We start from the raw sequence: 24310 nt of genomic DNA, 5'->3' as shown, positions 1-24310 counted from the left end.
CAGACCCAAAAAGAGGAACATGGGATGTACTCACTCATATTTGGTTTCTAGCCATAAACAAAGGACATTGAGCCTATAATTAGTGATCCTAGAGAAGCTAAATAAGGAGAACCCAAAGAAAAACATATAGGCATCCTCCTGAATATTAAACTTCATCAGGCGATGAAAGGAGACAGAGACAGAGACCCACATTGGAGCACCGGTCAGAAATCTCAAGGTCCAAATCAGGAGCAGAAGGAGAGAGAGCATGAGCAAGGAACTCAGGACAGCGAGGAGTGCACCCACACACTGAGATAATGGGGATGTTCTATCGGGAACTCACCAAGGCCAGCTGGCCTGGGTCTGAAAAAGCCTGGGATAAAACCGGACTCGCTGAACATAGCGGACAATGAGGACTACTGAGAACTCAAAAACAATGGCAATGGGTTTTTGATCCTACTACACGTACTGGCTTTGTGGGAGCCTAGGCAATTTGGATGTTCACCTTACTAGACCTGGATGGAGGTGGGTGGTCCTTGGACTTCCCACAGGGCAGGGAACCCTGATTGCTCTTTGGGCTGACGAGGGAGGGGGACTTGATTGGGGGAGGGGGAGGGAAATGGGAGGCGGTGGCGGTGGGGAAGAGACAGAAATCTTTAATAAAAAAAAGAGAATAAAAAAATTTTGTTTAGAGAGGAAATTTACTTTCCAAGAGGTGTTTATTGATGGAAAAGAAAAGTAGGAGGACGCCAACAGGAGAGCATGTCGGAAGGCCTGGCCACAAAACTTGCTGCCATTCCTGACCACAAGTGTTGCTGTCCAGTCATTTCTTCGCCTGATTTTTCTGCTTTTTCTTCGCCGCCTTCTTTTCCTTCTCCTTCTTCTTCTTCTCCTTCTCCTTCATTTCTTTTTCTTTTTCCAGTTTCTCCTTCTCTTCCTTCTCCTTTTGCCGTGCCTCCTCTTCCTCTTTGGCCTCCAGCATTGCTTGTAGTTTTGGGTCCGGCATTTTGCCATTCTTGTCTGGAGCAAGCAGAGCATACTTTCGGATCTTCTTGCCTTTGAGATGTCTCCTTTGAAGACATAGGTCAACCACAGCAAAAAATGCGGCAATTCCCATAAGGATCTAGGGAAACAAATGGATGTTCATGATTTTCATCACACACCTAGAAGGCAGATTCCCTTCCAAGTCTATCCTCAGAGGTGATGCACAGTGTACCCCTAAATGTCTCCCTCCCAGACCCACCCTCAGTCTGCTCTCCCTGGTTCCATGCCCAGTGCCCCTCATCTGGTTTATATTTTTTCCTTTGGACAAACATGAGGGAGGGTGACAGGTAACTTGTCTGCCTTCCTAGACACCACCTTTAAAAACGTGTCTTCTCCATTAGAAACATTGACCAATGCCTTAAATTTGCTTTCACCCCCAAGTTTTGTTTGTTTGAGACAGTGTCTCATGTACCCCAGGCCTGCCTTGAACTCACTATTGAGTCATGGATGGCTTTGGACTTTGGATCCTCTGCCTCTACCGCCTGACTACTAGCAATTGTAGACAGGCATAAGGCACTACAGTAGCTTTTGGCCTTGCCGTAGATCAGGCTAGACCAGCACTCTACAGACTCAGCGCTGCAACCCAGCCCTGATCCCAGGATTTTTGTGATGCTGATTTGAGGAAATCCACTGCTCAGCAGAAGAACCTCACCATAGCTGCAACATAGGCATCTGGCATCGTTCTTCTAGCCCTCAAAGCAAAGACTATGCCGCCTATGAGGAACCCACAGGTGAAGAGATCGTTGAAGAGGTCCTGAAAGGGGAAGAGATAAGCTGGTCTTAGACAGTTGTGCCCCACCCACCCCAGACACAGCCCAGTTTACTCCATGTAACCATGATCAAATGCCCCTGCACAACCCTGACAATTTAAAACAAAATATACAAAGGTAAATATGTTTCTGGCCAAGCTGGTCAACCATGGCTCCCTGCTGGCCTCTGCGAGTAGAGGACGGGGTCCAAACTTAACTGCTGTCAGCCCAGGTGAGACACAAGATGCCATCTTGTCTACAAAACCAGGTGTCTTGTGCCTATCAGTAATCATGTAAATAAATGCACAGACTACTTCAAGGTATCTGTTAGCTACTTCCCCTCATCGTTTCTGTACTGTCCTCTCCAGAGTTCCCATGAGCAGTATTGCTGGGAGGATGTCCTTGCTCTCTGGGAGCCTTGAGGTTCCCTCTTCACCTAACCCTGCCTTACCCCCTGGACCACCTTCCCTCATTGCTTCCTTCGTCATTTTTTTTTCTTTCATTCCTTGGGGATTTGGTATTCCTTTACCACATACAAGCTCTCTTCTCCCAACACAGAATAAAACCAACCAAAATTCTAAGTATTTATGCTTAGAAAACTTTCTTTCCCCATTTTCCATTAGTTATTCTTTTTATAGAATGTCTAAATTTTCAGTTGTTTTTAATTTTAGTGGGATGTACAATCTCTCCTGTCAATATTCCTTGGTACTCTCATTGAATATTTTGTCCAACTGTCTTTCAAAAACAGTTTTGCTTCTTTTCATCTGATGTCTACGAGTGTGCTGGCTGTATGTGTGTAATCTGCCAAATGCGTGTAGTTCCTGAGAAGGCCAGAGAGGGCACTGGATTCCCTGGAACTAGAGTTACAGCAGCTTGTGGGGTGCTTGGGTGCTGGGAACCCAGCTGGGTCCTTTGCAGGAACAGCCAGTGCTCTTAACTGCTTAGCCAACTGTCCAGCTGCTGTCCCAGTGTTTTCAACGCTACCTCTTCATATATAAGTCACTGGATGAGTGTAAGTCAGAATCCTCTGATCTACCTCTATGTTAGCACAGCATTCATTGTAAAACACAGTAGGCTGGGTGGCTTAAACTGCAGATGTTTATCCTCTGGCCTTCTGGAGACTGGAAGACCAGGAGCGAGGCACCAGAGCCCTCTCCCTGGCTGGAGGCAGCTGCCCTTCCCTCTTTATCTTCATATGACTTTCCATTGGAGACAGGTCATAGGACCTGCCACTTCCTGTAATAATACTAATGGTTTTGGATCAGGGTCCCAACCTTACGTTTTCTGTTTATGCTTAGTTGCTTCCTCAAAGGCCCCATCTCAGGGAGGGGGACACAAACATCTTGGGAGGACACAAACATTCCATTTGTAACAATTCCATTAGTTAATCCATGATCTAGCACCAAAACTTAGGGTTGTTGAAATAGGAGTGGCAGGGCTGTGTCCCCAGCACCCCGGCTGCCTGCTAGCTTATGTCCGAAATAACAACACACAAACTGTATTCATTTAAACACTGCTTGGCCCATTTCTATCTAGCCTCTTCTCGGCTAACTCTCGCACCTGGACTAGCCCATTTCTAGTAATGTGTGTAAGCACCCCAAGGTGCGCTTACCGGGAAGATTCTAGCCTCCGTCCATCCTGGGTTGGAGCTGCCTGGGAGAGCAGAGCCTGGCGTCTCTGCTCCAGAGAGCAGAGCTGTCAAGTCTCTCTGGGAGCAGAGCAGAGTCTGACCTCACTTCCTCTTCTTCCCAGCATCGTATTCTGTTTACTCCTCCCACCTATGTTTTAACCTATCAGGGCCAAGGAGTTTCTTTATTGCTTAACCAATGAAATCAACAGATTGATATATGACACTCCCACATCATAGGGTAACTCTTGCATTTGGTTGAGCAAATCCATTTTTGTAATTCTTTTCATTTTTCCAAATAATTTTATTTGTAATGCTTTTATTAGCTCATGTTAAGTTATACTTAATAATGGGCTGATTATATTTTATTTAATAATTTATTTGTTTTTATTTTATTTGCATTGGTGTTTTGTCTGCATGAATGTCTGTTTGAAGGTATATCTTGGAGCTACAGTTGTTAGATACCATGTAGGTTCTGGGAATTGAACGTGGGTCCTCTGGAAGAAGGCTCTTAACCACTGAGCCATCTCTCCAACCCCCTTATTATATTTTCGAACATGAATAGAAAGGAATTGAACACATTGCCCCTCCCCCCAACCCGTTACCTTCTCTTTGTCTTTCTTCCCACTTTGGCTATTCTACTTCTTCACAACTATTTCTACCTTCTCCCCGCCTCCCTGCCCGTGTGTATGTGTGTGTGTGTGTGCGCGCGCGTGCGTGCGTGCGCGCTCGCACATTTGTGTGCGTGTGTGTCCCATTGTGTTTCACTGTGGTCGTTTTGAGGTGCATGGGTGAAAATTTGTATACAGAAGCACAGGAACCCTACCAGTGGCTACCCTACTGAAGAAAAATGTCTCCCCTTTCTGCATCAGTCTTTGACTACATATAAATCTTCAGGTTGTGGGACATGAGCATCTGTCACTTCCACGAAGGGCATTAATGAACCAAATTGTGTTTATGTAATCACAGCTGTTGAGAGTTCAAGAGCGTAACAGCCACATGGACCATGTCTAGAAGCCAGAGATCACCCTTTGGAAGATGTTGGCTGAGCCTCGGCGAGGGTGACATAGGATGAGCCATTTGTGTCCGAGTGTTCAACAGGCCAATATTTCCAGTACTTTGATTGGTTACAAAGTCTCTGCAGTCACTGCTGACCAAAGACTTTTATATCACCTTGTAAAGTTCCATAGAAAGCCCTGTTCACTTGCAATGCCTTTTGCAGATTCAAGAACTCAATTCTGAATTGAACTGCTATCGCTACGGTAATAATTTCATACCCGGGAATTCAGTCCATATTCATTTTGGTTTTCCTTTGGTGTTCATTCACCAGTTTAACTTGTCTAGGTTTATTCCTAGACATCCGGGAGTCTCTACATTGTTCTAAGGTTTCATGTTCTCACTGCTTCTGCTGACAAGTAGAACGCTGATGTTGGGTCTCTGGGAATCTTAATCACCCACTTAGTTCTACTGAGGCTGCAGATTTTTGGGGTGTTTTCTGTAAGAAGGCTCATGTTACAAAGGAGCAATCCTTCTTTCTCCATCCCAGTCTCTATGTACCTGGGTTTTCTTGTTACATTTTACTCAGGTTACAATTTAAAAGATATAAGAATTGGGAGGCTTTCTAAACAAACACCTAGGAACACCAAGAAATGCAATGTTTGTTGAAGACTTGGGTAGATATTTATTAAAATTGGATGTGTCCTTTATTCTTCATTTCGTAAGAGCTTTTTAAAATTACTATTCATTATTACCAAATAGTTTTTTTTACAACTTAAAATATTTTTTGTTATAAATACAATAGAGTAAAAGTGTATTATTAAAATTTGAAGACAAAACCATATTTGCGGGTCCTGACATGGATGCTGCTTCACTGTGATAGACTGCTTCCTAATGCACTGTTATATTGGTGGGCTAATATTTAATTTAATTTTTTTTTCAGACAGGGTTTCTTTGTGTGTAGTTCTTATTGTCCTGGAACTCACTCTGTAGATGAGGCTGGCCTCAAACTCACAGAGATCGTCCTGTCCCTCCTTCCTGAGTGCTGGGATTAAAGGCATGGGCCATTACTACGCATGTTTATTCTTAATCTAATATCTGATTTCAAAATGGAAATAGATATCAGAAGATATATCACACAACCTTTCAAAAGAGAGAAAAAGGAAAAAGACCAGTGGCATAGAATGTAAAGACTAGAATTGAATTTCACACTTGTTTTTTAAAAAATTGATAAAAATGACACTTCAGATGAGTCTAAAAAAAGATTAACTAACCAATAAAATAATAAACAGAGTTATGGTGTTGACAAATTATTTAACTAATGGCCAGGATAGTGAGGTAGAAGTCCCAGGGTACCCTAATGCATGGGCCAAATGATTTAAATGCAACAAATAATAAAGCTACCGGATGACGTGAGCAGAGAAGACATCCGTCTGTGTGGACTTATTCACCTTTCTCTTTATTTGAACTGGTATTTTATATTTTTCTAGTAAATTATTTTATTTCAACTTTCCTAAATTTTAGCATTAACGTTCATGTTTTCCTCATGATCTTCTAAAGATCTATTTTTTTATATTTGCACTATTTTTGTTTTTTTCCTTTTTATGGGTTGTCTATTTTATTCCTTTGTTTTTTTCACAAGGAGTGTGATTTTTGTTCTGTTCCTCATTTTCCTTCCTTTCTTACAGTGTCTTTCTATGTAACCTGCTTGTCTTGGGACTCACTATGGAGACGAGGCTGATCCATCTGCCTCCACATCCTGGTTCTGGAATTAAAGGCGTGGCCTACCACACCTGGAAATTTTTTATTTTCTGAATTCTCACTATTGATCTTTGTTTCTTCTTTTATCAATTTTATGGTTATTTGTTGTTTTGTTTTTCTTATTCTTTTGTTTGAGATAGGGTTTCATGTATCCCTGGAGAGCCTCAAAATCATTGTGTTGACAAGGATGATCTTGAATTTTTGTTCTTCCTGCTTCCCCTTATGAGTTTTAGGATTACATAGAAACACCACTGCACCCAGTTTTTGCAGCGATGAGGCTCAGTCCCAGAACTTTGCACATGATAGGCAAGCAACATTACTAACAGCTGCATTCTCAGTGTTTTGCACCTCAGGAATTTTCTTAATTCTTTTGTTTGTTTTGGTATTTTCTTCATATATATGCTGGATTTTTTTTCCTTGTGAAAAAAGGTATCATGTTGGGACAGACAAGCTTAGGGAATAGTTTAGCAACCTAGGATACCTCTTGATTTGGGCTAAGTATACATTCCTATTATTTCTTTTTTTAAAAAATATTATTGCATTTTATGTGCATGTTCTGGCTATGTGTATGTCTGTGTACATGTGTGTCAGGTGCCTGTGGGGTCCAGAAGGAGGTGTCAGACCCCTGGAAGTAGAGTTACAGATGGCTGTGAACTGCCTGCCACGAGACCAGAATGGCATTGAGCTCAGTCTTCCTGTTTTGGCTTTTGAGTTTCAGGATTATAGACATATGCTCTATCATAAATATAGACATATTTAATATGTTATTGAAACATTGACCACGTTTGCCAATATCTGATTCTTAGTTTGGAGAATTTTCAAGAGACAAATCTCTTCATGCCTTGGCTGCAGTTCTGCATTTATTTCTGTTCTGAGTTCAGAGGATGTAATTTAGAACATCAGCAGCATAAGGCATGAGTGTTCTAGGTTCTGGGCAGCAAAAACTCAGGTTCCAAACCTATGTAAGGGAAAGATTTCAGCTTTCTTATTCTTAGAGAAAAACCCATCCCTTCTCACTCCCACGATCAAGTACGGATCAATGTTTCTTGCTTCTCTGTGTTGGCAAAATGTGTACGTCTTTTTTCCCCATCTTTCCCCTATGGATGCAGTATTCTCAGGGTGCTGGTTTGATTTCCTAAGCCTCTCCTTGGCTTTGGCGCAAGACTTTGTGCTGGCTAGTTTGATGTCAATTTGACATGAACTAGAGTCATCAGAGTAGGGGGCACCTCAGTTGAGAAAATGTCTCCATAAGATCCGGCTATAGGACATTTTCCTTTATTTTTATTTTTTTAAAATTTATTTTAAATACTAACCAGAGTTCCTCCTCTCACTACCCTCCTACTTCCCCAACCCATCCCCCATCTACTCCTCAGAAAGGGTTTTTCTGAGGGTGTTTTCTTAATTAGTGTTTGATGGTGGAAGGCCCAGCCCATTATGGGTTGTGCCATCCCTGGGCTGGTGGTCCTTGGTTCTACAGGAAGCAGGCTGAGCAAAGCATGGGAAGCAAGACAGAAGCAGCATTCTCCATGGCCTCTGCACCAGCTCCTGCCTCCCTTCAGGTCCCTGCCCTGCTCAGGTTCCAATCCTGACTTCCCTTGATGATGAACTGTGATGCAGTAGTATGAACTAAATAAACATTTTCCTGTCCAACTTGCTTTGGTCATGTTTCATCTCAGCAATAGAGACGCAAACTAAGACAGGCCTCATCTCTTGTCTTGAGAGCATTTGAAAATCCTTATCTCAAGTTCCTGAGATGGTGCCTCGTGAGTCACTCCCAACAATCCACAGCTTGTATTGTCACTACTCCTGTCTTCCATCTCAAAAATCTTACATGCTCCTTCTATCCCTCCCCTCTCTTCCTCCTTCTCTTCTCTTCTCTTCTCTTCTCTTCTCTTCTCTTCTCTTCTCTTCTCTTCTCTTCTCTTCTCTTCTCCTCTTCTCTTCTCCCTTTCTCTCCTCTCCTCTTCGCTCCTTTCAACTCTTTTTTTCCTTCTCTCCTCTCTTGTCCTCTCCCCCTCCTTTTTTTTTTTTTTTTTTTTTTTTTTTTTTTTTTTTTTTTTTTTTTTTTTTTTTTTTTTTTTGCTTATTTCTCTTCCTTCCTTCTTTCCAGCTAAGTTATTTAATGAAAGCAATACTGGTTACATTTCAATTACTATTTTAGATTAAGAATAGGAGGATTGACTTTCATGGTTTGGCAGACTTAATTTTACTGAATCTTTTCCGTTCCTTCAATGGCCATGTGGTCTCTGTCTTTTTACTTTCTTTTCTGTGCATTCTGTTTCGAAAAGTTTTCAGTTTAGTCTTCCTCTTCTTCCTTCCTGTGCTGGGGTCGTCATGATGACTGATAGATCCCTGGACACTAACAGCCTTTCTTTAAAAGTTAATTAATTAATTTTGTTTTTTGAGACGGCGTTTCTTTGTATAACAGCTCTGGCTATCCTGAAACTTGCTTTGCAGACCAGGATAGCCTCAAACTCAGAGATCCACCTGCCTCTGCTGCCTGAGTGCTGGGATTAAAGGTGTGCGCCACCACAACTTGGCCACTAACAGCTTTTAACAAAAGGGCAGACAGATAGGTGGTCACAGCTAACAGAAGAATATTCCATTAAGTTTGGTTCTTTCTTCTTTTTCTTTTGTGCTGTTTACTAGTTGAGTTTAGTTGAAGGGCAGGTTATTTGACTTCGGGGGGCTCATTTGCTGGTTTGTGAAGTGAAAGGAATTGGGGAACCAAGGGCTCTAGAGGTGGGTAATGAACAAAGGGAACTGGAAGTTGAGGTGCTCCTTGGCTAGGAGGAAGTTAGCTGGGTACGTTTGGTGATTCTGTAAGTGAGGTGAGGGAATTCTAGTCCTGAGACCTAAGACACAATGGTAAGAAGTTTACGTGTGGCCAGTCTCACTATGGATTGTTGCAGTCCCTGAGGCATAGATAAGGGACCAGAGGAATGGATGCTTGAGGGACTTCCCAAGCTCAGCCTCACCCCATTGGATGACTGTTTCAGGTTGGCCTTGCTCCTGAAGCATTCTTCCTGTTCACTAGAGACCTGACATGGTTTAGCCATGTTTGACATTTCTTTCCCCCTACCTTACTGGTTTATGCAGAGTCTGATTTTCTGTGTTGAATCCTGGAATGATATCCCAATGAGATGGATGCCAGCAAAAAAACATTAGCAAAAATGGCTGGTTTTGAAACCCTGCCTGTTTCTGAGACAGCAAAGCCTCGATTACTCTTCTTTGACCCAACACAGTTAGGTTTTGGGGGAGCATTTTCTGTCTGGCTTCGGTTCTCTAACCCAGCTTCCCACCCTGAGCACCAGTAGAGGAGGTTGTCTTTTTCCAGGTGCTTTTAGAAGGTGACTGGCAACAGCTCTCCTACATTCTTTACTTACAGTGATGGGCCAGTAGACAAAGAGTATGTATCTGTTAAGGGCGAAGCTGTAAAGGAAGATGAAGAAAGCAAAGAAGGACACTTCCATAGTGAGGATCAGGATCAGGATGGGGTGTGTGGCCACTGTTTCGAAGAGTTTTATTCCAGCGATCATGCAACCCTGGGTGGAAAAATACGTATTTCTGAGCTGTTGCAAGGGTTCTCCCCGACTTCTACGGCCCTCCCGTCCATAGACACCCCTAGAATTCCAATCCAGCTTACCAAACACAGGATCTTGACCTCAGCATGTCCCATTGTCCAGAACTCTTTATTGCTGTCTTTGAATTCCCACTTGTAGCGTTGAAACCCTTTTCTTGTGCCTACATCATCCTTGGGCTGATTTTGTGGCGGAGGTGCAGTCCCGGGCCCAGGCCCAGGCTCAGGCTCAGGCTCAGGTCCAGGCCCAGGCCCAGGCCCAGGCCTAGGCCCAGGCGGAGGCTCAGGCTCGGCCATGGTTGGCAGTAGTTCTCAATTTCTCACTGCTCAGCCCTGCCTGCAGTCCCTGAACAGGCCCAGCTCAAGAGAGAGCCTGGTGTCTTCAGACCCGTTCAAGGATGGTGCTCAACTGACGGTTGGGACTGCAGAATTCCAACTCCTAGGCTTGGTCAGCACGAGCCCGCCTCATCTCGTGGACCAGCAGGATCGCCCCACCCCTGTGGATGCGGAACATCCCACCCTCCACGCGGCAGAATGCGCGGAGCCCCACTGGTCCTAGCGAGGCCTTCCTTGAGAAGGAGTCCCAGGTTTGTGGCTGTTGCGCCCTGGGTTTCTGTCCCTTCTGTCCTCCTGGGACAGCTTTGTGAAGGAGTGGGAGTGTGATGTGACTTTTACACAAGGCCATACGAGGAAGCAGACGTGTTGACGATTTAGCAGTCCTGTCTTTATGGCCACACACATGTGTGCTTTGGAGCTCTGTGATGACCTGGAGGGAGTGATTGATTATACGCGGACACGAGTCTCTCAGTCAAATTCTGGAAGGGCTGGGTGACTTCATCATAGCTTCTGTCTCAATGGACGGTGGAGGGCTTAGTTACAGTCTCAGGGCTTTTTTTCTTGTTTTTCCTCATCTCATTGGAGACCAGCAAGGCATCGATGAGACACAGGATTGCAGCCGAGAGGCACAGGATCTGTCAGACACAATATATTTGGGAAGGAAAGGCCAGATTACTTTAACAATGATCTCAGTATCCATATCTCGTTGCAGTTCCTATCAGATGGTGTCAAGAGCTACAGCTTGTCCCTCCTGGCTTCTGTCAGCCAGGTTTGTTTTCCCTAGAAAATGGAAAACAGTGTGGTTTGCTGCCCACAGTGGCCTGATCTTATGACCCACTAGCTACTAGACCAGTGGTTCTCAACATGTGGATTGCGACCCCTTTGCCCTAATGATCCTTTCACAGGGCTCCCCGAACACCAAGGGAAAACACAGATATTTACACCATGATTCCTAACGATAGTGAAATTACAGTTATGAAGAAGTAATGAAAATGATTTTATTGTTGGGTGTCACCACAACACGAGGAACTGCGTTAAACAACCCCAGCATTAATTAGGTTGCAAACCACTGCATTTAGTCAATGCCCTTTATAGCTCGAGTGCCTGGCAGAGTTGAGCCTGGGTGGTGGACGGTCTGGAGTTCTCTGAGGAGGGGACAGGTTTGAGATTCAGAAAACCCTCCTGCAGTGCCTATGAGATGAAGGGAAGGTGAACCTGGATAAGGCAGGAAGGCATGGAGGTGTGCTGATGCCAGTCCAAGCAAGAAGAGAGAAAGGCTGGAGGTGTGTGTTTGTGTGTGTGTGGAGGGGGGGTCATGAAATGAAATCTCGGTTGATGAGTGGTCAGACCGGGATCAGGGTTGACAGCAGCTGGTATTCCAGTCATGGATAGTTCTCTTTGTGAGCTACTTGATGACAGCTTCTTAGGAGGCCTTGTTCAGCCCCTGTGTGAATTTCTTAGTAGAAAGGGTTCTGCTCCCAGCGCCCAGCTCCAGCTTGGCACAGTGCAGTGCCGTTGGCAAAAATACTCCCCAATTATGGAATGGACTTATGGAATCCAAACCCTTTTCAAAAGTCCCTGTATTTCTATTTAATGTGTGTGTGTGTATGTGTGCATGTGAGCATTTGTGTGTGTCCATGTACGCGTTTGTGTGTGCGCATTTGTGTGCGTGTAAATCCTATTCAAGACCTTAAAATCACATGAACTCAAATCTGTGAAAAATAAAATTATGCCCCTGCAGGTCCCTGTCAGTCAAAGAGACAGTGTTCAAAAGTGCATCTCCAAGCTGTGTAGAGGTTGGAGACCACATGCAGGAGTCAGCTCTCTCCTTCCACTGTGTGGATTTTGGGTCTTGAATTTGGGCTATGATGCTTAGTGGTAAGTACCACTGGGACATCATACCTGCCTTAACTTTGTTCTCTTCTTGGCTATTTCCTGTCCACACAATTAAGCCAAGTTCCAGTTCTTCCTCCTATTCTCCAAAAATTTGATTGGCTATTTCTTGCATTCTTCCATTCAATATGAATTTAGGCTCAGTTTATCTAAGCTTTGTGATCCGGGGCAATGTCTTTAACCTCAGTCTAAAGATACACCCATGTGTCTGTAAACCTGAAAATTTAAAGCCTAAGTCGAGGACCACGGAAGTGGTGCTGACGGTATAGTGTTGGCCTGGTGTGCACATGGCCCTGGGTTTGATCCCCAGCACTGCAGAAACCATGCGTGGTGGTGCATAGCTGTAATCCAGTATGGGATGGGGAATGTGTAGAGGCAGGGCAATCAGAAGTTCAAGTTTATCCTCAATCCCCAGAGCAAGTTAGAGACTGTCTTGGATGAGAGACACTATTTATAGGACAACAAGATTAAGGAGGTGCCTAGGCCGTGCAGGACACACACGAGGTCCTTCAACACAGGCAGGATCCCTTCCTCCTTCCTCCTTGGTCAAGCCAAATTACTCCATTCTGACAGTGCCCCCTTAGATCTTTGTTTAATATAGTTCTCTAGTCCAGGAAAACAAACAAACAAACAAACAAAGTTGCAGTGTGGTAATTCGAATAAGAACCGACCCTATAAGGTTTGGCTTCCAGTTGGAGAACTGTTTAAGAAGGACTCGGAGGCATGACTTTGGTGAAAGAGGGGTGTCATTGGGGGTGGGGTTTGTGGTTTCAAAAGTCCAAGCCATGCCTAGTCTCACTCTCTGCCGGCTGCCTGTGGGTCAGATGTGAGCTCTCAGCTAGTGCTCCCGTGCTGTGCCTGTCTGCCTATTGCCGTGCTCCCAACTATGATAGTCACAGACTCATCCTCTGTAAATGTAAGCCAGACCCCAATGGAATCCTTTGTCTTGTAGTCTCTTCACAGCAACAGAATGGTAACTAAGACACTCAATTATAAGGGATTTTTTTTCCTCGCAGTGTTTTATATGTATTGTATATGATTTTTAAAAGTTGTTCCATAGACTAATAAACTTGTTTGGAGAATACATTTTGTGAGGTTTTTGAGTTTCAGGTTTGGGCCACTTGACATCATTTGAAGATGTCACTACACGAAGGAGAAGGGGGTTCTGAGAGATGTCTCAGTGGTTAAGAGCCTCCCAGGACCCATGTGGAGGCTCACGACTGTCTTTAACTCCAGTTCCCGAGGGTCCAGTGTCCTCTTCTGACCTCCATTGGTACTTGCTTGCATGTATACATACCTACATACCTTAAAAATAAGTAAGTCTTATCTGTTCTGTTAATAACATCAGGATGGCCTTTCTTTTTTAGGGTCATCATATACGCTTTTTTTCAGGGGGTGTCAAGACAGGGTTTTTCTGTGTAGCATTGGCTGTCTTAGAACTCACTCTGTAGACTGACCAGGCTGTCCTCGAACTCACAGAGATCTGCCTGCCTCTGCCTGCTGGTGCTGGTATTAAAACCATGCACCACCACTGCCCGGCTTATATTATTTTTTCATTAAAAATGTTTGTATTATTTATTGGTGTGTGTATGTGTATGCACACATGCGCCCTGGTGTACTTGTGGAGGCTGGAGTACAAATTATGAGTCACTCTCTCCTATTATGTGGGCCTTGGGAATGAACATAGGTTGCTAGACTTTACCCACCTAGCCATTTCACTGGCCCCAGACCACTGATCTTAAATAGAATCATGAATGCCTCTACTTACCCCTCCAATAAAACACAAATGCCTTCTTTGTTTTTCTTGAATTGTTATCAGGGCAACTACTCCAAGGAACACAGCTGAGATTAAACTGTTGATAAAATCCTGCAATGCAGAGTTGAAATGGGTCAACTGTAAATGAGAATGCAATTTAAAAATATTTAAAGTGGTCCATTACCCATCCAAGGGCGATACCTTTGGAACGCTTTCTCTTTGATTGACAGGGACCTTCAGGGGCATAATTTTATTTTTCACACACACACACACATGCACACACATATATATGAGAGAGGAGAAAAAGAGAGAGAGAGAGAGAGAGAGAGAGAGAGAGAGAGAGAGAGAGAGAGAGAGAGAGAGAATGGGTGTGTGCACAAGTGAGTGCAGGTGGATTTCCAGGTGGTTGTGAGCTGTCCTATGTGTGTGCAGTATCTGAGCTTGGGTCCTTTGTGGGAACAGTACCCACTCTTAACCACTGAGCCATCTCTACATCCTCTTCCACCTTTTCTTAAAGGGTGCAGCCATTCTAGATTCTGTGGTCTAGGACTGGCCAAAAGTGGCCATCCATAACATGACACTTTTTTGAAGTTTTATATTTTAATGTAAATTCTTCATTTTTTCATAACTTATTTATTTTAATATATGTAAATATAAGGGTTCGGGAGGTAAATTTTATATTAATAGTTCATTTATTTACTTTATCCCCTACATCCAAAATGAATGCTCTGAAAGTTGGGTTCTATTATTTTGTGAGCACATGTGTCCTGAGAACCCACAAACCCATCTGAAGAGCAGACTCGATCTTCTGGAATGAATGGCTGTGCTGTTTTCTTTTGTCTGAGACAAAGCCAGAATAGAGTCAGCCCAATGTCATCAAGATCTTGTGTCCTTCGTTCTGGGTTTTGGTTGGAAGCGCTCTTCAACTACAGATCAGCCTCTTCCTTTGTGTCCTGGAAGGGTGAGCATGGTTGGAAGGGGTTTCCCTTAGAGTGAAAGCTGTGAATTCCTTATGACTAATATGGTTTGATCAAACAAGACCCTTTGAAGCAATGGTCCAGATGGTCCAACATCCATGACAGCTACAGGGAAGCTGGCTGAAATGGACCTGCTACACAGGATACTCTATGAGAGACCTGAATATCAGCATCCCAATCAACAGGAAGCAGTTTAGAGAACAATGCCCATATTCCCAAATATTGTCTATAAATTTTTGTTTACATTTAAAGGGGGATGTGCTATAGAGATGGATACTTTGCATTGATATGGATCTTATTTTATTGATTCAAATTTAAGGTCAGTTTTGCTATATGCATATTTCTGCTCTTGATTAATGTATTGTTTTTGTGCAGCTCATTTAAAAATGTAATGTATAATTAAGAAATACAGGCTAATAGATAGTCATCTGTAATTGCCAAACTTGTAGTCATGTTAGTTAGGTTTTCTAGATGTTTAGAGATATATTTCAATTAGATAGGTATTCTTCAGATCTTTGAAAGACTACAGAGTATGGCATTTAAAATTTTTTAAGAAGGTAGGACTTTTCGTGACAATGAGACACATTTGCTTCTGGTAACACCAATCTACTTCAACAGGATGATGGGTATCAAAGAGGCTCCTTAAGGAGTTTGTTAGCCATTTGGGCAAGAAACTGCTCTTGCCTGAACTGCTTGGCTGAACTTGCAGGACTCACAGAAAAATGACTGCTGAAGTTGCCTAAAGAAGGTGAGACAGTCCATCGGGGTTCCTGCTTCATGAACGAGTCTGTCAGACATTCCGCAGGACACTGAAGAAAGTGACTGACAAAATGTCAATAGGCAGAACTGTCTTTGAAATTTCCTGCTTCATGGAAAAGTTTGACGAATATGGGCCTGTAGACTGAAGATGGATACTCCAACATTACAGGAGAACTTTGGGTGACTGTCCAGGCAGTGAAATGTCTCTATCAATTCTAGAGTTTTGGAAGTCGCTTATAATGCATTTCCTGTTTACTTAGATAATATTATATCCTTCTGGAGTCTTTGATAGAGTTGAAGAATAGATAGATAAAATCATAGTTTTCCTTAGTTATGATAAAACATAAAGTAGATATAAATATTGTAACTTTAAATCTTGCTTGATACCTGTTTTGTTGTATGTAATTTTACTATGTTAAAGTTAAAACTTTTTTTTGGAAAAATTTAAAAAGGGGAAATGGTGTGGGAAGTCCTTCTGTGTATATGTTGCTTTTATGGGTTAATGAATAAAAAAGTGGTTTTGGCCTGTGATAGGGCAGAATAGAGCTAGGTGGAGAAGACTGAGTTGAATTCTGGGAGGGAGAAGGCGGAGTCAGGGAGAAGCCACATAGCACCACCAGACTCAGACGTGCAGGAACCTTGTCGGTAAGCCACAGCCACATGGTGATAATTAATGGAAATGGGTTAACCAAAGCTATAAGAGCTTGCTAGCAATACACTTGAGTGATTGGCCAAGCAGTGATTTAAATAATACAGTTTCTATGTGGTCATTATGGGAGTCTGGGTAGCTGGGAAATGAACAAGTGGCTTCCTACTGCAATTGTACTTTGTATATAGTTTTTTTTTTAAATGTTAGTTAAAACCTTCACTTTTCATTTAGATGAAAAGGGGGAAATGTGTGGTAATTCGTTTGTGTTCTGACAAATAAACCCTGCTTTGAGATCGGAGGGTGGAGCTAGCCACTGTTAACCATGCCTTTAATCCCAGAACTCAGGGGATGGAGACAGGATCTCAGCACTTTGAGATGGAGGAAGGAGACAGGTAGGAAGCAACTGGCAACGGCTCCAGTTCTCTGATCTTCCAGATCTTTACCCCAATATCCGACTCCTAGATTTTATTGATTAAGATTAGATTCATGCTTCAAAAGCTAGTTGGGGGAAAAAAAAACCTAAGACCTTATCTTAAAAATGGCATTAACTCCTGTGAGGAAACACAAAAGTAACACCACACACACATACACACACACACACACACACACGGAGTGGAGGGAAGACATGAAGAGGGGGAGGGAGAGNTATATAAAGTGTGGGGCTGGAGAGATGGTTCAGCAGTAAACAGCACTCCTTGCTCTTTGCAGAGGACCTGGGTTGGGTTCAGAGCCTCCATGTGGTAACTTACACTGACTATAATTCCAGTTCCATGGGATCTGGCACCCTCTTCTGGATTCTACGGGCACCAGGCATGTTTGCAGTGCACATTCACACAGGCAAGCAAAAATTCTCAGAGACATGCATTTGAAAAGAGAGAAATGCAGCTCAGCGGTGGAATGTTTGCCTGGCACACACAGACCTTAGATTCAACTCCTACCACCACATAAAGAAAGGAAGTGAGGTGTGGATGAGACAGGAGCCATGTCAGGGTTGTTCACCAAACAAGAGAGAATGGCCAAAGCAATCCAAATCCCTTATGGGATACGGCAGCTTGATTTTCTTTTCTGGATGCCGTGTAGAGTGTGTATGTGGTGCTAGGTACTGTACCATCTCTAAACACATTCTACTGTTACAGAGACCCTATGAGGAGGGGCTCCTCCTCACACTTCCCCCTCTCTGCATTTCCTAGACGGGGGAACTGAAACTGCCAGGTCTAAGGAGTCTGATGACAGATGCTTGTAACCCAGTACTCAGGAGTCTAAGGCAGGAGGATGCTATTTTTAAAGTCAGCCTAAGCTGCCTGGTGAGCTCAAGTCTAGCTTGCTCTACACAGCAAAGCTTTGTCTCAGCCATTCCAAACGGTCTCTTATCAATATAAAGGTCACAGAGCTAGTAAAGAAGGCCACCAGGCAAGGGACTGGACCTCTGTTGACCACTGGACGGAAACATAGTGCCTCTCCAGCGAGCTAGGGGCCTCCAGGACTGGTTCAGGCATTCTCAATGGGTAAAGAAAGTGTGGGAAAAGCCACATGGCCTCCTTTCCTGGATACCTCACCCTTTAAGATTATGGCTTCTAAACCCATACACGTATGATTGTCCTCTAACCTGGAAGAGTTTTTTTTTTTTTTCCCAACTTTTCCACATCTCTGTTATGGTAGCTCTAGTCTGGGGTGAGTTGTAAATCTGCCTGGATGAAAAGCAGGAGCATACGCTCTTCTACAAGCAACTCTGGTCTTCAACTAGGGGAAAACATGCGTGTGTTCAATCAGACAAGCCCTTTGCGATGGTCTCTGCATGCTCAACTACACGCAGGAAGCTTTCTTGAAGGCTGTTCTGAAGACAGAGGAGTACAAGGCACCTTTCTGGGTTTGAGGGGTGGGGGGAGGGTTCTCCCCTGGGACAGGACAATGCTCTGTCAAAGTCTAAAGAGCTCTTTTGTCTTCCCTGGAGGAAAGTGAGGACAGGCTAACTCTTGGGGTTATGGGCAAAGCTTACACTGAAATTATGAAAACGCACACTTACAAGCAAAGGCCAGTGGATACAGATCAGCAAGTGTTGAAGGGTTACCAAATATATTATGATAAAAAATAGGACGATGCAGGTTTCCTGAATCGTGATTGCTATAAACATCTCATGGGCGCCGCCAAAGATGAAACAGAACACCGATGCCGTGACAATGCACTGCAAGAAAAGAACAGGTTTGTTCAATGCATACAGCTGTTTACCCGCAGCAAATTTGAACTGGAAGCATCTGTTACATTTAATTTGATTATACTGCGGTAGCCTGTATTTTAAAATGTGTGTGTGTGTGTGTGTGTGTACAAATTTATGCTGTGGCGTGTACTCAGGGCTACTCTCCTGTCTCTGCTTCCCATCTCCCTGCAGGAATGCTGGGTTGACAGGCCGCATCCCACCTCATCCAGCATCAGAATGGGTTCTGAGGATCTGAACTCAGGCTGCCAGGCCTGTGCGGCAAGCTCTTTAGTTCCGAGTCATCTTTCCAGGCCCTGCCTGTATTGTTTTCCACAGATATTTTCTTTTTAACGTTGTTTTAAATTAGTTAATTCTTTTTTTTTGGTAGTACTGGGAATTGAGTTCAGAGCATGCTACTACTGAGTGACGTTCCTAGCTTTCATTTTTCAATTTTTAATTAACTAGTTAATTTTTTAGTGCTAGGGATCAAACCCAGGGCCTTCATTATGCCAGGCACGCAATCTACTACTGAGCTACATTCCCAGCCCTACTTAAACATATTATAAGTGAAATAATATATCTAATAAAGATTGAACACAGAAATGTTTTTAAATTTCTTTCTTCTTCTCTATCCAAACCTAGTCTCTCTGTTTTGTTTTTCAGATCGGATCTCACTATGAAGCTTTCGCGGGCCTGAAACTCACTACGTAGGACTACATACTGGCCTCAAACTCACAGAGAACCACCTGCCTTTGCCTCCTGAGTGCTGGGATTAAAGGCGTGCGCGACCACTCTAGCTAGTCTGTCTTCTGAAAAGAAATAACTACTATTGGTTTGTATTTCTAGAAGGAAATCCAAGTTTACACTGGTTAAGTAAATAGATGTTGATTTGGGCAGAAACTGTGAGTTTTCTTTCTCTCCAGTTGATCACATCAGTCATTCCCTGGGAGATGCTAGGATTTCTCCCAATGACCAAGAATACAATCTTTATTGTATATTAAATTCTCAGATGTATTTGTGTCTCTTTTGAGTCTATTCTCTCATGGAGTTGTCAATTTTAAATGCTTTTCTTTTTAAAATTGTGTATGTGTGTCCCCATAGAAGCCAGAAGAGGGTGTCAGATCCCTGGAGCTGGAGTTGAAGGGGATTGTGATCCAACTGACCTGATTGCTGGAAACAACTCAGTTGGAGCAAGAACTTGTAACTGCTGTGCTGTATCTCTGGCCTCCAGAGTACCTTTCAAATGGCTCACTTGTATCATATTACTGTTAGATTCAGTTCTCCGTTTTCAGACCGTTTATGACACCCATGATTGGCACATGTTCTCCAACACAATTTGATTGACTCTTATAACCTTTCCCTTTTAATAGGATAGGTTATTTTAAGAGTTCCAATAGCAAATCATCCTTGTGTTTCCTCTTTGTGGTATATGTTTTAAAAATACAGATGGATTTTTTTGTTAATATATTAACACTTTTTCCCCCCGTTCTGGGGATCCATCCCAGGACACAAGCTAAGCACCGGGAGCCTGAACATTATTTAATCTTCACATTGGTGCTGTGAGACTTCTATTTTGTTTGCTTTTGCTAAACCTGATCAAGTTTTGATGTCAGTATTAGAATGACTTTGTAAAATAATCACTCATAAAAGGACAGGGATTTAGCTCCCTGGTGGAGTGTCTGGCAAGTCACAGGGCCCTGGATTCAGTCATCAGAGAACATAAATCGTCCCGAAATTTTAGTTTCTTCAAAAAGATTGAGCATCATCAAAATGATATTTCCTGATCTGAAAGAGCTGACCCTAACCATGTCTGGTCTGATTCACTTCTATAGTTAAAAATCCTTTTGCTTATGTTTGTCAGGTGGGGGAGCAAGGGCATGGGACAGAGGACAGTTCACAGGCGATGTTCCTCTCCTTCCACAGTGTGAGCTCTGCGGACTGAAGTCGGTCTTCAGGACTGACCATAGCCGCATTTACACAGGAGCTCCCCTGCAGGCCCCTTGCTTTCTCTGTGCTTTTAGATGTTGTTCTGTTTGAATCTCTCTATTTTGGGATCAGTTCGAGTCATTAAACTTTCCCTCCCAGAAGCTGTATGGCCCTGTCTGCAGGTCCTTTTATTTTTAATGACATCCGGGAGCATTTCCCCCATTCTCCCCCATTCTCACTAGTGTCCTCTTCCGTTTTTCCCAGATTGTTGCTTGTTGTGTACTGCTTGAGTAGGTCTTTTAAAGATGGAGGTTCTTACCAGTTGTGCTTGCTAGTTTACAACTTTCTGCTGTTTAGTCACTAATTTTCTACTTTCATTTGTGAGGGGAAACCCTCAAGAAGGAAGGGAAAGGGGAAGCCCCACCAATTTAGTACTGAGAATTGTGTGATCTTGGGTCTGTGGTGGCACCAACATTTGCTCCCAGCACTCTGGAGAGAGGCGCAGGCAGATCTGTATGAGTTCAAGGCCTCCCTGCTGTAGTGAACTCAAAAAAAAAAAAAAAAAAAAAAACAACAACAACAACAAAAAAAAAAACTGAAGCCTACGCTCCAGCAGCATCGTACTCAACCCTGGAGGCCACCACCTTCCCTCCACCCACCCAGGCAACTAGGCAGCTTCTGCTCACCATCCTCAAGACTTTCAACATTCCAGTAGTTGAGAAGAAAAAGAGCTGGAAGCTGTCTCTGAATTTTTCTGGGACCTTGGTCCGGCCCTCAGCGCGTTTTTTGATGGATGCATGTACCTTGATCTTCTTAGACACCTGGCGAGTTGGCATCTTCTGACTCTGTGCGGGCTTCTTTGGTGGTAACTTATTGGCACCCTGTTCTTTCCGAACAGTACGTATAGATTTACTGGATGGTGTGGCGCTAAGCGGAAATCCCCTGGGAGACGTAACAGAGGCGATAGACTCCTTTGACTCGGAGTGTGAGGGAGCACCCAAGAATTGAGATTGAGATGTTGTGCCTCTGGGAGGGTGGCTGGACTCACGCCTGGAATTTGCAGGATTCATGGCGCATCCCAAGCCTGATTATGTCAGGCTGGCCGTGGGGCGCCAGTCGGCGCCTGTCCCCTTGGGGAACCAGCGTCAACGGCTGCGGGCAGCCTACCCGCGTGCACCAGCACTTGATGGCGGCCACCCAACCTCGCAGTCTGATATCTGGGGGAAAGGTACTTTGCCTAGCCTGGAAACTCAAAATCCAGCAACCACTTCTGCAGGAGCTGCTGCCAGCAAACCCAGAGAAAAGACATTTGCGGGTATGTCCGGCCAGGCGCCAGTTCTGTGCTATAAACAGTAAGGCTACCGGCAGAAAGCAAGGTCCAAAAGTCTGTCAAGCTCCCACATCACCCAGCTAAGGGTTTGTGATAAAACAGCACGACCAAAAGCAACATGGGGGAGGAAAGGGTTTATTTCATCTTACAGCTTGAGGTCCTTTATGCAGGGAAGTCAGGGTGGGAACTCAAGGCGGGAACCTGGAGGCAGTAGCTGATGCAGAGGCCATGGAGGAGTGCTGCTTACTGGGTTGTTCTCCGTGGCTTGCTCAGCCTGCTTTCTTAAGGCACCCAGGACGGAAAGCGAGGTGCTCCCACATCAATCAACAGTCAAGGAAACGCACCACAGGCTGGCCAAATCCGGAACATTTTCTTAATTGACGATCCGTCTTTCCAAAGGACTCGCTAGCTTGGGTCAGACTGACATAAAATTTGCCGGCGCGCACATTGAAATTAAAAAATGAAAACTGCAGAAAAGATATATGGAAGAATAAAGAAATCAGTTTAATAATTAGTACAAAGGAATACAAATTATTGACTCTCGTCATGTCTGCTACGATTAGGAGAATTTTTCTGGTAAGGTCCACTTGGATTGAAGAGAAGTTTCCGGTACATGAGGGCACAATCAGCAATGGCACACACTATTGTCAGCAGCCCAAACACCTGCAAACGGAGACACGGGAGACACGGTCATCAGCTTCTGTCACACGAACCCTCAGGGAGCTGCCCGCTAGATTCCTTTCCTGCCAGGGCATGGGGCTTGCTCTGTGCTACCTACCACACCACCCTAAAGTGGAAGCTCATTGCTTGACTTTAGAACTCATTGCTAAGTTTTCCCCACGCCTACCACAGTAAAGAAAAGGATAACCGTGGTACTTAGAACTCCCCCCTGAGGTGGAACGGAAGTCGCCTCTCCTTCTTGATTCTCCTTCTTGATTTGCTCTGACATGCTTTCTTTAAAGCCCTCCTGACTGTATTTAGCTACCAACCAACATTTCTCTCTCCGCGGTGAGCTCTTTGATTTTTCTATCAGCACGGTTGGCTGGGGGGAAAGAGTTGGTGCTGGCAACAGATTAAGTCCCGGGGACCAGAGTTGTGATACGAGTTTTGCACTGCTCCACAGTGAACTCTCAGAGCCCGGGCAATGTCCACACAAGGCACAGGAGTCCAGACAGGCCCGAGGAAAATAAAACTGAGCTAAAGGGAAATGGAGCAAACTGCAATTCCACTGCCGGAGAGACAGAACCATTTCTTCTCTTCTGGGCTGGGCAGCACTCCGTTAGGTGAGATCATATAGTCTCATAAGGCTCTGATATCCTATGCATATTTTATATTTATAGCTTATCTCAAGTCATACTAGCCCTATTTCTTATGTTCAGTAGCTACATGGCTCCTGGCTGCTGTGCTGGCTAACAGCTCTACGTTCTCAGCATTTAAGCAACGAGCAAATGAGAGGAACCAGTAAATGAATCTGAGTTCTATGACTGCTTCATCTTTTTTCATACAAGACAGATAAAATTATCTTTACAATTGGGGGAGATTGATATTTTGGCATACCTCATTTCTAGAAAAATTATATAATCTCTCATGAAGTTGCTTAGTGCCTAAAGGAGTTCAAATCCAGGGTTCTGACAGACATGGCTGAGCATCATCGGTTCTATACAGCCCTTGCTAAGAAAGAACAAGAAAGAAGGAAGAACTTTCTAAGTCAGTCCTCTAGAGTAGAGCCTAGGAAAGTCAAATGACCAAATCCCAGAAAAATACCAGGTGGAGGGATAATGAAATTATTGAACTCTTCCATTTTGGTTTGCTTCTCAGGATCAAGTCTGACAAAACTGACTTGCATCTCTGTAAGCAGTACTCAGAATAACTCTTTAGTTGCAAGGCTTCTTCCTACCTCCCTTGCAGGAAGGAACTCTATTCTATTGTATCTGAAGCCTTATGAGAATATACGATCTCACCTATGGTGATCTGAACCCTTTAAAAGAAAAACTCAGAAACCCACCGACCATGTTTCTTTCGTTTTGTTTACCATCAGGTTTCTGGGAGCTCAGAGTTGTAACTGATTCTAGCAGCTTCTCTCAGTCTGGTCCAGCCTGGTGAGGCGCTCTTTATTTGGCTAACTCCAATACGAAATCTTGTCTACTTATGCGACTCAGGGAATGTATCTGCGCTCACACAAACTATAAGGCCGGTGGGCACTGTAGGCCAGCCAGTTCAGAAGCTCCTGGTGTGAATACAGGGCATCTTGCTGTACTTGTAGCATACTTCTAAATGACTTTGCATTTTGGCCAAACCTGAAGGACCCTGAAAGAGCCCTCCCCCCTTTCTGCTTACCCCTCCAAGGATTGTCATTGTTGAATTGTTGGGTATCAGTGCCAGCACAGATACAACAAGCATGAATAGGACTGTTACCACGGAGTTGATGATATCCTAAAAACACAGAACAGAAAAGTCAGCTTGCTAGCAAAGACCAGCAAGGCTGGGAATACAGCTCAGATCTAGCATGACTCTGGGTCCTGGGTTCTATCCCTAGCATTGTTGGGTTGGTGTGTGTGTGTGTGTGGGGGAGACAAGACCAACAAGTAGTGCTAGAAAAAGGTGGGGGTAGTTCGCTAAAAATTTTTAAAGCCATCTTTTATTCAATTTAGCACGCATCAATGTCTCTTGAGAAACTAAAATGCTGTAGTAAAATAATGCTCTCCAACTACCAGCAAGTTTCTTCTAACACAACAATCCTTTAATTAGTCAAGC

At 43.8% G+C, this 24310-nt stretch overlaps 3 protein-coding genes across 3 annotated transcripts in view; all 3 read right to left on the bottom strand.

Moving 5' to 3' along the window:
- Window positions 1–925: 925 nt before the first annotated feature.
- Cmtm2 (CKLF like MARVEL transmembrane domain containing 2) lies at window positions 926–10421 on the bottom strand (the record flags this gene model as incomplete). The annotated part of the gene is made up of 5 exons (XM_050144557.1): window positions 10197–10421; window positions 9803–9916; window positions 9543–9701; window positions 1676–1777; window positions 926–1102 (listed from the first exon to the last, which is right to left on the bottom strand). Coding segments are annotated over exons 1-5 (777 nt in total), but the record flags the coding sequence as incomplete, so codon positions are not given.
- Window positions 10422–10587: 166 nt separating this feature from the next.
- Cmtm1 (CKLF like MARVEL transmembrane domain containing 1) lies at window positions 10588–21296 on the bottom strand. The gene is made up of 4 exons (XM_050144555.1): window positions 20913–21296; window positions 18130–18288; window positions 13734–13832; window positions 10588–10707 (listed from the first exon to the last, which is right to left on the bottom strand). Exons 1-4 carry the CDS (start codon window positions 21294–21296, stop codon window positions 10588–10590), a joined length of 762 nt encoding a protein of 253 aa, XP_050000512.1.
- A 741-nt stretch (window positions 21297–22037) lies between these two features.
- Window positions 22038–24310, bottom strand: part of LOC126503004 (chemokine-like factor) — an 11699-nt gene continuing 9426 nt past the window's right edge. The window contains exons 3-4 of the mRNA XM_050144436.1: window positions 23894–23989; window positions 22038–22219 (exon numbers count right to left, since the gene is read on the bottom strand). Coding sequence (XP_050000393.1) covers window positions 22088–22219; window positions 23894–23989 — 228 coding nt within the window. The 3' untranslated portion in view covers window positions 22038–22087. The remainder of the gene's footprint in view (window positions 22220–23893; window positions 23990–24310) is intronic.

Source organism: Alexandromys fortis, unplaced genomic scaffold, assembly GCF_014885135.2.
Source record: "Alexandromys fortis isolate MF-2015 unplaced genomic scaffold, M_Fortis_MF-2015_v1.1 scaffold_1, whole genome shotgun sequence".
NCBI lineage: Eukaryota > Metazoa > Chordata > Mammalia > Rodentia > Cricetidae > Alexandromys > Alexandromys fortis.
This window is presented reverse-complemented; position numbering and strand designations above follow the sequence as displayed.